Source organism: Orycteropus afer, unplaced genomic scaffold (genome assembly GCF_000298275.1).
Source record: "Orycteropus afer afer isolate SDZICR_OR568_19922 unplaced genomic scaffold, OryAfe1.0 scaffold00085, whole genome shotgun sequence".
NCBI classification, from domain to species: Eukaryota; Metazoa; Chordata; class Mammalia; order Tubulidentata; family Orycteropodidae; genus Orycteropus; species Orycteropus afer.
The window spans coordinates 9664047-9676689 of NW_006921672.1; the positions used below are offsets into that span (position 1 = coordinate 9664047).

Consider the following 12643-nt stretch of genomic DNA (forward strand, 5'->3'; position numbering starts at 1 on the left):
TTTTTTGGTTTTGGGTAAATGTTGCCCTTTTGGTTTTGTATAGTTGATTGTTCTAGGGAGCACATTCTTCCCTGGTGTTATTGTTTATTTTATAGGCCCATCCATTAATTTGATGAAAGGTGGACTCAGAAGTATCTTCAGTTTCAAGTTAGAAGGTTGTTTTAAGGCGGTTGTTTCAGAGGTTCTTCCAGTCTCCTTCAGACTAGTAAGCCTAGTATTACTATTATTTATTTATTTACTTTACTGTTAATTTTGCTCTACATTTTTACCCATTGTAACTGGGACCTTCTATTGTGGTCCTGGTCAGAGTGATTGGTAGTGGTAGCCAGGCAGCAATTAGTTCTTGTGTTCTCACATTAGAGGAGGCTGTGGTTCATGGGGACCATTTGTCCTTCGGATTAATTGCTTCCTTAAGTCTTCAGTATTCTTCATTCACCTTTGCTCCAGGCAGGAAGAGACAAATAGTTTCTTCTTAGATGGCCACTCACAAGCTTTTAAGACCCAGATGCTATTTACCAGACTAGGATGTAGAATATTATATTTATGAATTCAGTGTCAGATTACCCAATAAGCAAAGTAAGCAAGGGCTTACGTGTGCTCACTTACTAATCTGTAGTGAACAATTTCACATTTTTTTCACAATGTCAAAGATTCTACTTCAAGGTATAAATGGCATTTATCCCTCTCCCAACCCCTCAGCACTTCATATAGAATCAAACCCTCTTTTCAAATTTATAACCTCTTATTGGAACAGAAGGAAGATTGAGCAATCTACTTCTGTAGTGATACTGCCTCGGAAACCCAAGGAGGGGTTGCTATGAGTCGGATCTGACTCAACGGCACATAACAACAAACAACAACAACATTGGAACAGTTCTCAGTAAGCAATGTAAGCATTGACATACTTACTATTCTATAGTGAACAATTTCACATGAATTTCACCACATCTTTGAAATGGTGAGAAACATGATATTGTTCTCTACAGATTAGTAAGTAAGCACAAGTATGCCTGTGTTTTCTTTGCTTATTGGGTAATCTGCCCTTGACTACTGTACATTGAATATCTGTATATAGCTATCCTATTTTGCATGCCACTCTTTGGTCATTTCACCCAAATCATTGCATAGGCCTTCAGGCTAGGAGTGGCTGCTCCTTGCTGTTAGGAGCCCTTTGTGGTGAGCTTTCCCTTGTACACTTCTGTAAATAGTCTTTTATTAACCAGACTCAGTGTGTCATCTTGTTCCTTCCATGGCCCAGTTCTTGTAAAAACAGGAAATTATAAGCCTTATATTCTTTAACATCGAAAAAGACAATATAAATCTATATTCTTTGATTTAGCTCTAGCCAATAAAATATAATGTTAACATCAGAGCCTGCATCCTGTAATTAGCAGTTGTTAAAGAGGAAGACTTGGAAGGATGAAAGACGTGTTAATTCTGGTACATGAAAAGGCAGCCTCTAGCCTGTAGAATGATTTAGAATGAGCTAGTGAGGGAGCTCTGGTAGCATAGTGGCTAAGACACTTGCCTGCTAACCAGACGGCTGGTGGTTCAAACCCACTAGCCACTCCTCGGAAGGAAGGTTGGGCAATCCTACTTCCGTAGTGATACTGCCTCGGAAACCCAAGGAGGGGTCGCTATGAGTCGGGGCCGACTCGACGGCACATAACAACAACAACAACAAGAAAGGGTGAAGCCGAAAATGTCTGCAAGAAATGTCTGTGATATGTTAAGAATATAACACACAACCTGTGTCGGATTGAAGCCCAATTATTGTTAATTTCTGTCCATTTTGTTTGCTGAAGGGGCAAGGAGGCTGCATCTTCTGATCTCCTCTAACCACATGAGAGGAAGACAGAATTACCATCAATAGCCCAAGGTCTATCCCTGTGAGGCCAGATATGCTGCCTCCCTCCAGCCCTTTTACCAACCCTGACACCAACCTTTCCTCCTGCAGCATCCACCACGTCTCTTCTGGGTTTGATCATTTACAGCAGTAGCCACACAGAACTCACAAATTATGGGGTTTATTAGGGAAGCAACTGGCTACAATTCAAACTCAGGAACACGCTGAGTCTCTCCCAGCCTGCCATCTCTCAGCTGATAGTCTTTCTCAGTCTCTCTCCCAGCAGTGCCTGTCTCTTGAGATCTCTCTCAGCAGTTCATGTCTCTTGTGTCTCTTTCTCAGCAGCATATGTCTCTCAGAAGTATGTTTCTCTCAGCAGCATGTCTTTCTCAGCCAGCAGTCAGAGAGACTCCTTCTGCCTCTAGAAGGGCTCCATTTGAGCCTGGCAGAGTGACTACACTAACCAATCACAATATCAGAATTCTATACACCTGAGAGAGAGCAAACGTCCCAGAAGATTATTTCATGCTGATTCAACAGAAATACCCTGGATGGATAACTTTAGCAATCAGGAGCTACTCAGTTGCTCACGGCAAATTCCACCATGGAGTTTACAAAGACCTATGGCTAGAAAAGCCACACTATGTAATTTACTACATCACATTGTCTCTTGACATCTGAACTCTTTTTTTAACTAGAAAAAATAGGAGTCAGCTCTTAGTTACACTTGTTAAGTTATTCAGAAATATAGCACCACTAAGAAGGAGCCCTAGTGGTGCAATGGTTAAGTGCTTTGCTGCTAATCAAAAGGTCAGTGGTTCAAACCCACCTGGCAAAAAGACTTGATAATCTACTCCCGTAAAGACTTCAGCCTAGGAAACACTATGGGTTGGTTTACTCTGTCCAATGGGGTCACTATTGTTGTTGTTATTTGCCATCGAGCTGGACCCACCTCATAGCGACCCCTCCTTGGGTTTCTGAGGCAGTATCACTACGGACGTAGATTGCCCAATCTTCCTTCCAAGGAGTGGCTGGTGGGATTGAACCGCCAGCCTTCTGGTTAGCAGTCAAGTGCCTTAGGCACTACGCTACCAGAGCTCCTATGGGGTCACTGTGACTTGGAATTGACTTGAAGGCATCCACAACATTCTATAAAACATTGATGTATGAAAATTTTTAATTTAGGTTGTTTTTAATATACTTCAGATCTTGAACCAAAACTTATAAATGCTTAAATTGGTATCAACATGATATTATATACTGTGATACTTTTTTTTTTCCAGCTAAGGAGGATCATTCCTACCATGTTCTCTTAAATAAGACCAAACAAGGTGATTGATGAAAGCCTAAAATGGGGAATAAAGCCATCAAGAAAATGGAGAGATCTTGATAATACGAGAGGCTAAAATTATGAAGGAATTTTACTTTAAAAATGCTAGAAGTTTGAATAATTATGAATAAAGCTTTTAAATATTTTATGCAAAAGTTGCCATGGACTTTACATTTCCAGAAATCTGAAATTAGAAAGTATACTTTGTATTCTGAAGGAATTTTATGTTTAGAAAGATAGGAAAGAAGAGAGAGAGGAAGAGAGGATGGAATGAGGGAGGGAGGCAGGCACCAGCTAGGTAGGCTGGAGCTGCACAGAAAACTCAAAAGTTGCACACCCAAAGATGAAATACATGGCAAGTAGAAACACAGTCAGGTGAAAGTGAGATTTCTTAATGTGTCACCCACTGGAGATGTTAGAAATATATCCCAAAACTTAATTTTGAGTTATAGAGAATAGTGAAACAATCATTTAATCTTTCCTTGATGTCCTGTCAAAGAGAACTATATGTTAAGGTAATATTCTAACCCAGGGTGGTGTTTCAAGAATGATAAAAATGGTATTTATTGAGAGCTTGCATTATATGCCAGGCCCCACGCTAAGTATATTGCATGGCTCATGTCTTCATTCTTTGAAGAAGAGTATCCTCATTTCACAGAAAAAGAAAACAGGCTTGAAGAGGTTAAATAAGTTCCTCATGTTATGCTATAAATGCCTAGTGGAGTCTCAGTTCCAACACAGGTAATGTGAATCTTATACATGCTCTACATGCTGTTACTGTTAGATGCTTTCAAGTCATCTCTGATTCACAGCAACCCTATGTACAACAGAATGAAACACTGCCCGGTCCTGTGCCAGCTCCACAATCCTTGCTATACTTGAACCCATAGTTGTAGCCACTGTGTCAATCCATCTTGTTGAGAGTCTTCCCCTTTTGCATTGACCCAATGCTCTACATGTTCTCCTGCATTGGAGAGAGATGGCCTTGATGTGAAGTGACCAGTACACACACACATGAACACCAAATCATTAACAAATCAGGCCTTTCAATATCAAGGAATATAGATATTTATTAAGAACACATGGAAACAATATGCGCTCATCACACTCAGTGTAGATTTAAAATGAAAACATCTCTGTAGTGAAAACAGATCCATTTGGGCCTTGGTTAAAATTATTCAACAAATGTCTTACATCTGCCATTTCCTAAAAGAGCTGAATGCAGACTCTAAATGCCAAATCAAAAGAAGAGGAGTTGGTAGTTAAGAGTCCACTCCCCAGTCACTGGCTGGCTCCAACAAGTTTTATATGACTTGTGAAGAAATCCATATGGTGTTTACAGAGATGACGAGCAAAGATTAGCAGCAAGAGGAGGCACAGCACATGGGGCGGGGGCAGGTGGAGATAACACAGGTTGGGCGATAGCAGGTGGTATGGCAGGAGACTTGGCCACAGACTGGGCGGAAGCAGCAGGAGGTGCGGCAGCAGCTGGAGCCACAGCAGCTGGAACCAGAGCAGGAAGGCTGGCAACAGCTGGAAATGGAGCAGGTAGGCCTGCAACAGCTGGAGCCACAGCTGCTAGAACCACAGCAGGAGGGGCGGCAGCAGCTGGAGATGCAACAGCTGGGGCGGCAGCAGGTGGGCTGGCAGCAAACAGACTGGCAGCACTGGGGCCTGCAGCAGCTGGACACACAGCAGCTGGGGCGGCAGCAGGTGGGCCTGCAGCAGGTGGTCTGGCAGCAGCTGGGCTGGCAGCAGGTCTCCTGGCAGAGGTCTTGGCCACAGCCCTGGTCAGAGCAGACGGAGCCACAACAGGAGTTGACCATGGTGTCAGAGGGTGGAGGTTCTGGGTGTTTTCAGGAAAGTGAGGTTTTGGAGTTTGAAAGTCTCCTTATTTCACAGCCTTTATATACTGGCCCAACAGGGTCTGATGTCAATGTATTTTCCTTGTTTTTATTGACTGTTAGTGAAGTAATTATCAGATTACTTAGTGGTTTGAAATTGTTGGAAACAAAATTTTCCTTTCCAGATGTGTTTTTCCCTTCCTTCTATCCCACCTTTTCTTCCTACTGATTCACAGTTGCTGGCATCTTCTGGACCACATTCTCTTCATTTTCTGTCACAGAGAGCTGTCATGTGATGTTGTGCATTTGGAATTACACATCTCACTCTCCCTTCCTCTTTCATCTACCAAGACAGGATCTGGACAGTCATATTTCTTGTTATATATTTCTTCCAATGACCATTTCCGTAGAGTGGCATCTGGCATAGGATAAAAGGAACAATCCTGTGTTGTGGTCATTTTTGAATAATGAGGAAGGAGCTATCTCTATGTGTACGACTCAGGTGACCTTTACACCTCTGGAATGGGTTTCCCTGGATGCTTCAAATTTTGCATCATGTTCTATACCCTTAAACTCTGGTAGACAATTGATCTGTGCAATTCGAGTTAACAACAACAACGTCACATGCTTTCTTAAATTGTTCCTTTTTTATTTTATGTTTGTGTCACATCTTTCCACCTGGTCCCTTAGATTCTGGAAGACATAGCCTTGATTTTATTCCTTGTCTCATTTTTAGTAGAAATGTATTTCTTCTGTGGTGCAAAAAAAAAAAAAAAAAAGTTAAATAATTAGAATGTATCTCCCTTCAGAATTTATTTATTTCTGGAGCTGAGAAATCTACATCATAAGTTGTTTTTTTGTTGTTGCTGTTTTTTTGTTGTTTTGTTTCTTGATCAATTTTAAATGTCCATGGATTTCATTATTGAATTGCCTTTTTATTTATTTATTTATTTATCCTCTATTTAGTGGAGGGAGCTCTGGGTGGCATAGTGCCTAAGGCATTTGACTGCTAACCAGAAGGCTAGTGGTTCAAACCCAGCAGTCACTACTCAGAAGGAAGAATGGGCAATATACTTCCATAGAGATACCACCTCAGAAACCCAAGGAGGGGTCGCTATGAGTTGAATCAGCTCCATGGCAATAAGTCTGGTTTATTTAGTGGAAGCCCAACATTAGCATGCATCAGCATCATCTGGAGGACCTACTCCACTCCCACTTTCCAATTGCTGGGTGGAGCCTGCATTTCTTGTAAGTGCCCAGATGCCAGATGATGTTGATGCTGCAGCTTCGAGGACCACCCTTTGAGACCTACTTTCTTCTGTCCATTCAAACTTTGAGGAAGAAGTGCCCACATCAAGTTCCTGCCTTTTTTCTAAAGAGATTTGTGAAGCATGTAAGCTGGGAGACATATGTTGCAAGTCACTGGGGAAATTTCCCTAGGAAATTCGTGGTTTATTGGGAAGGCCACACACACATAAAATTGTAATACAGTATGGTGAGGAAAATCAAAGGAACTCAATAACAGTGTTCTTTAAAGAAATGCTTAACACAAATTAGTCAACATGATAATTTGGTCGAGGTATACAGATTTATTCCTAAATAGACACCTCTAGTCACTGTTTATTTATTTTTAGAATTGATTTCACAATTCAGATAAAGTTTACATACATTAAACCCACAAATCCTAAGTATTCTGTTTGATGAGTTTTGATAAATGGATACACACATATAATCCCTGCACCTGTCAAGATAAAGAATATTCCCATTATGCCAGAAAGTTCCCTCATGTCTCTTCACTAAATTCTCCACCACCATAAAGGCAAGCACTGTTCTAACATTTTCTTCACAATATTGTGTTTGATCTAGAACTTTAAACAAATGGGGATGTGCAGTATACTTTCTTTTCTGGCTAGCGTCTTTAGCTTGGTGTACGTCTGTGAGAATCACCAATGATGATGCACGTACCACTACTGCATTTAGAATTGTACAAATGGATTACCAAAGCATGCTTTTAACTATTACCAACCAATATCATGTTAGAGTGACCAACCATCCCTGTTTGCCCGCGACTGAGGAAGGTGTCAAGTTCACAGAACATGGAACTGTCAGTACTAAAATTAGGAAAGTCCTAGGTAGACAGATGAGTTGATCACCCTACAATAACATCTTTAAATGTCTTCTTGTTGATAGGTGTCATTGAGTCAGTTCTGACTCATAGCAATGCTTTGTCCAGCAGAACAAAAATGTCTCAATTAGGTCCATTTAAAGATTAAACCCCTTGCATAATTTATCACATTAATTTGCTTATGTTTTTATTTTTTAGTTTTTTCTTTCTCTTTTTCACTGACGCTCTACTTTACCAAGCATGGTATCCTTCTCCAGGGACTGATCCCTCCTGATAACATATAAAAAGTATATGAGACAATGTCTCACCATCCTCGGTCTTTTTAAATGCATTTTATTGAAATATAATTTATGTACAGTGAAATACACAAAACTAAAGTGACATGGGTCAATTTTTTTTTTTTTTTTTTTTCATTTTTCCTTTCCCTCCCCTCCCCTCCCACCCCTGGCAACCAACAAAGAAAGTTTCCCTCCATATATAAACCTTTCCTTGACCCTCCACAACAATGAACTAATACTATAAATTAATAATGAAAAAGGAAGACTGAAGAAGAGTTGATGCTTTTGAGCTGTGGTGCTGGCGGAGAATGCTGAAGGTACCATGGACTGCCAAAAGAACTAACACATCTGTCCTGGAGCAAGTGCAGCCAAGATGCTCCTTGGAAGGGAGAATGGCCAGCTTCATCTCACCTACTTTGGTCATATTGTCAGAGGGGACCATTCCCTGGAGAAAGATGCCATGCTTGGTAAGGTGGAGGGTCAACGAAAGAGGGGAAGGCCTTCAATGACATGGATTGACACGGTGGCTGTGACAATGGGCTCAAGTACAGTAAGGATCGTGGAGCTGGTGTGAGACTGGTCGGTATTTCGTTCTGCTGTGCATGGGGTCGTTATGAGTCGGAAGTGACTCGACGGCATCTAACAACAACGACGACATGTTTACAGGGCTAACCCTCCTCTTTTTTTTTTTTTTTTTAATTGTGCTTTGGGTGCAAATATACAGAGCAGAACTTGTTTTACATTCAACAGTTCATGTACGTTTGGTTTCACTCCCCAATTGCCATTCCCAACCCTAACCCACTTCCGTCCTCTCCCTTCCCAGTGACCCCTCCCATTCCTGTGCCCTTCTCGGTTATGCACTCCTGTGTGTCTAGCTTTTCCTCTGTGTGAATGCTGCCCCTCTAGTGTCCAGTGGCTGATTACTCCAAGGGATGTATCTCCGTAGAGTAGATGGGTGCATTGCCCTGGGTTGAGTGTTCTGCATGTAAGTGTTATTACTATTGGACTGAGAACCAGCTGTTGTGAGTGAGTTTTATCCCAGGCCTGAAGTGTATCCCAGGACCATAGTCTTAGGGGTCCCACCAGACTCCATCTGACCAGTAATTCTGGTCATTATTGTGTTTTTGAATTTTGTTCCATGTTTTTCCTCCCACTCTACCCAGGATCCCTGGTTTTGATCCCTTCCTGAGTGGTTGACATTGGTAGCCGGGTACCATCTAGTTCTTCTGGTCTCAAGGTCTATCATATCCTAGGGCTGATTGTTTCCAAATGCCCTTGGTTTTCTTCACTCTTTTTCACTTCAGACAAAAGGAGACCATTAGCTGCATTTAGATGGCTGCTCTAAAGCTTTTAAGACCCCAGTCACCACTCACAAGGGTAGGCTGTGGAGCAAGATTTTTGTGTACTATGTTGTGCCAGTTGAGCCTGGTGTCCCCCAATACTATGGTCCTGAGTCAGCAGACCTGGTGGTTCTTTCTCCCATGGTGTCTGGCTTCTGGCTGTCTCTGAGGGATTACTCCAAGAGTGTCTTCTGTTGCTTATGTAATTATTGTGGTTATTTTGTATCACTAGTATCTGTGCAAGACTATCCTCATCTGAACTATCATTGGTCTAGAGTATATTCTTGGCTAACCCTCCTTTTATAGATGTCTCTATGTATGTTGACAAGCAAGTTGGAATGAGTTTAATGAGAAAATAATTGCATCTGAACAGTGCCGGGAGTAGACCATATGATACCCTATGCAATTTCCTGTTGTCAGAAAGGTGCCCCCTCCCCAAACAAGTGTGAGTGTGGACTGCTAGGGGTTCACATTGTTCCTCAACACTGTTCTCCAGGTAATTGTCTTTAGTTACAGGAGCCCTGTCACCTCAAGAGTTTTTACCCTTCCTCTTTGGTGATGGCCCACAGCTAATGATAATGTGGGAATGCAAAGGCCCAGTCACATTGCCTCCAGGAGGGACCATTCAGATGCTAGACTGCTTATGGTGTCAGCTGAAGATAGAATTTAATTCAAGCCACCTCTTGGCTTAACTTCTACTATCATGCTTCCCACCACTTCTTACAAGTTTCTCCTGAGAGCACTCTCTGAATAAATCATTGCACAAGAATCTGTGTCTCAGGTTCTGCTTATAGAACCCAACATAAGACACCCAGCTTAGGGTGATACCCTTTAAATATAGTCTTCTTTAGGATGAGAGTTAAAAACATGATGGACCACACTACTCATGGAAATGTACTCTATCCATCATATAAAATGATGGGGGAGAAATATATTGAGGACTGCTAGTCTGAAAACAAGGAGCTCTGTGGTGTAGTGGTTAAGACATTTGGCTACCAATTAAAAGGTTGTTGGCTTGAACCCACCAGCTGCTGCATGGAAGAAAGATGAGACAGTCTGCTTCCGTAAACATTTACAGCCTTGGAAACCCAATGGGGGTTGCTATGAGTTGGAATTAACTCAATAGCAGTGTTTTTTTTTTTTTTTTAAAGAGTTTAAAAACAATGTCTCTGCAAAATCAAATGCATAAGTAGCAAAATGTTCAAAAGGCTTAGTATTTTAGTGGGCAATAAGCTCATTAAGAGCTGACCATGACACCATGGTGACCATTCATACTGTGTGAACAATATTTTGAAGGGCACCTGATACTGAAACTTTCAATGTTGGTGTCTTAGATTGGGTTCCCACAGGAGCAGATCAAGAAACAGAGCTTTGAGAATAAGTTTATTTGGGAGATAATCCCAAGAACCTCTGTAGGAAACTTGAGAAGTGATCAGGAAAGGAAAGTGAGGAAAGAAGCTAATACAGAGTGGATTAAAAAGCAGATTGGAATCCCTAAGAGGTATAAATGATTAATGTACTCAGCTACTAACTAGGGAGCTTGGGTGGCATTGTGGATAAGACATTTGGCTGCTAACCAGAAGGTCAGTGGTTCAACCCCACCAGCTGCTCCATGGGAGGAAGATGGGGCAATCTACTCCAATAAAGAGTTACAGCCTTGGAAACCCAATGGGAGTCACAGTGAATTGGAATCAACTCAATGACAGTGGGTTTTAGGAGCTGAAAGGTAGGAGATTCGAGTCCACTCAGAGGTACCTTGGAAAAAAGACCTGGAAATCTACTTCTTAAAAAAAAAAAAGGAACCACTGAGAACCCTATGGAGTACAGTTCTACTTCAACACACATTAATTGGTAACTGGTAGTAGTGAGCAGATTATTACTATGAACAATTGGGACTCATTCCCACTGAGGGCCTCTCGAAAACATGTTTCTCGTGAGAGAAGAAGCAGTCAGCATTTATTCAAAACTCCCATCCATTGGTCCAGTGCTGCTTCTGAGGCTGTAAATGTCCTACATTGGCCTGCCCCAAGCTTGATCCTTCATCTAGAGAGTCCTCAGACAGAGTCCCAGCCGCTTGCTGTAAGAAAGCATCTTCCTGTACCAGAATGGAGAGCACTGAGCATACAATGGTAGGACCCCTGAAATCATCTGCTGCAGTCTGCTTTTCCTGCAGAAAAGAACAGCAGAACAATTGATGTCTGAGGATGACAGTTCAAGGAGGAAAAATAATGAGACACCGTGCACTTATATTTCTATGACTGGAAAATTATGATTTATTTAAGATTTATTAGGAGAAAATTTGGCAGGGAACAAAGATTGTAATTGGGGTGACATGTTAGTTGGCAGATTTCAGAGGAAATTCAAAGTTTGTGTTGATTTGGGAGAGAGAGAGTAACTTGGGGGTTGTTGTTTTGTGCTGTTGAGTCAGACCCAACTCATAGCAACCCCTCCTTGAGTTTCTGAGGCAGTATCACTACAGAAGTAGATTGTCCAACCTTCCTTCCAAGGAGTGTCTGGTGGGTTTGAACCTCCAGCCCTCTGGTTAGCAGTCAAGTGCCTTAGGCACTGTGCTACCAGAGCTCCTAACATGGGGGAGGCAGTGTATTTGGAAGCCAAATTCAGTCTAAGAATGAGTGCAACTGAGGTTTTACAATAGCCATGCATGATTCAGCTCACAGACTGATGAGAAGAAGATTTGTTGATGAAAAGCAGGTGGATACAGGTCAGAGTGCTCAGCAGCAAGAAGCACTAGAGCAGGTTGGGCGGCAGCAGGTGGTCTGGCAGCAGACTGGACGGCAACAGCTGGAGATGCAGCAGGTTGGCCTGCAGCAGCTGGAACCACAGCTGCTAGAACCACAGCAGGAAGGGCGGCAGCAGCTGGAAATGCAGCAGGTGGGCTGGCAGCAGACAGACTGGCAGCACTGAGGCCTGCAGCAGCTGGACACACAACAGGTAGGACGGCAGCAGCTGGATACACAGCAGCTGGGCTTGCAGCAGGTGGGCTGGCAGCACACAGACTGGCAGCACTGGGGCCTACAGCAGCTGGACACACAGCAGCTGGGGCGGCAGCAGACTGGGCGGCAGCAGCTGGAGATGCAGCAGGTTGGCCTGCAGCAGCTGGAGCCACAGCTGATAGAACCGCAGCAGGTGGGTCGGCAGCAGCTGGGTTGGCAGCAAGTTGGCCTGCAGCAGGTGGTCTGACAGCAGCTGGGTTGGCAGCAGGTGGTTCTGCAGCAGGTGGTCTGACAGCAGCTGGGTTGGCAGCAGGTCTCCTGGGAGAGGCCTTGACCACAGCCCTGGTCAGAGCAGATGGAGCCACAACAGGAGTTGACCATGGTGTCAGAGGGTTGAAGAGGTTCTGGTTGTGTTTCCAGGAGAGTGAAGTTCTTGAGTCTGGAAGTCTCCTCACCCCATGTCCCCTTTTATATTCTGCCAAGGGGCTCCTGGCATCAAGTGCAATACTCTTCCTCGTGATTGTTTGTCCTAATAAACAGGTAATTATGAATCAGGCAAGTTTGTTTTCCTGGTTAAATTTTTCAAGATGGATGGAAAACACTGTTGTCTTTTCCTGATGTGTGAGGATTCATTCCATCTCCTCTTCCTCAATCACCTCTCATGTGCCTTTCTTGCTTTAGTTTCCTCTAAGAGAGCTGTCATATGTTACATGACAGTCTGCCTCTGTATGTGACAGTCCCATTTTGCATAGCCCACTATGTCTGCATTTGGATGACAATGATTCTTATAGGCCCACAATTCTTTTTGGTGACCAGATGGATCAAACTACATTTTAGTCTGATGGCTCATTCATTGTGGTCGAGGTGGGCAAAGAAGGTCTGAATGTATTACCTGTGAAATGGGTCACAGGCATGTGAATCAGAAG

General features: G+C 42.8%; 2 protein-coding genes across 2 annotated transcripts; both read right to left on the bottom strand.

Moving 5' to 3' along the window:
* Positions 1 to 4534: 4534 nt before the first annotated feature.
* LOC103198013 (keratin-associated protein 4-11-like) lies at positions 4535 to 5002 on the bottom strand. Its single transcript, XM_007942100.1, has one exon. The coding sequence runs from the start codon at positions 5000 to 5002 to the stop codon at positions 4535 to 4537; it is 468 nt and encodes a 155-aa protein (XP_007940291.1).
* Positions 5003 to 11495: 6493 nt separating this feature from the next.
* LOC103198012 (keratin-associated protein 4-7-like) lies at positions 11496 to 12098 on the bottom strand. The gene has a single exon (XM_007942097.1). It carries the CDS (start codon positions 12096 to 12098, stop codon positions 11496 to 11498), a length of 603 nt encoding a protein of 200 aa, XP_007940288.1.
* Between the last annotated feature and the right edge of the window lie 545 nt (positions 12099 to 12643).

Coding starts and splice junctions, on each gene's coding strand:
- LOC103198013 (XM_007942100.1), bottom strand. CDS start 5,002: ATGGTCAACTCCTGTTGTGGCTCCGTCTGCTCTGACCAGGGCTGTGGC.
- LOC103198012 (XM_007942097.1), bottom strand. CDS start 12,098: ATGGTCAACTCCTGTTGTGGCTCCATCTGCTCTGACCAGGGCTGTGGT.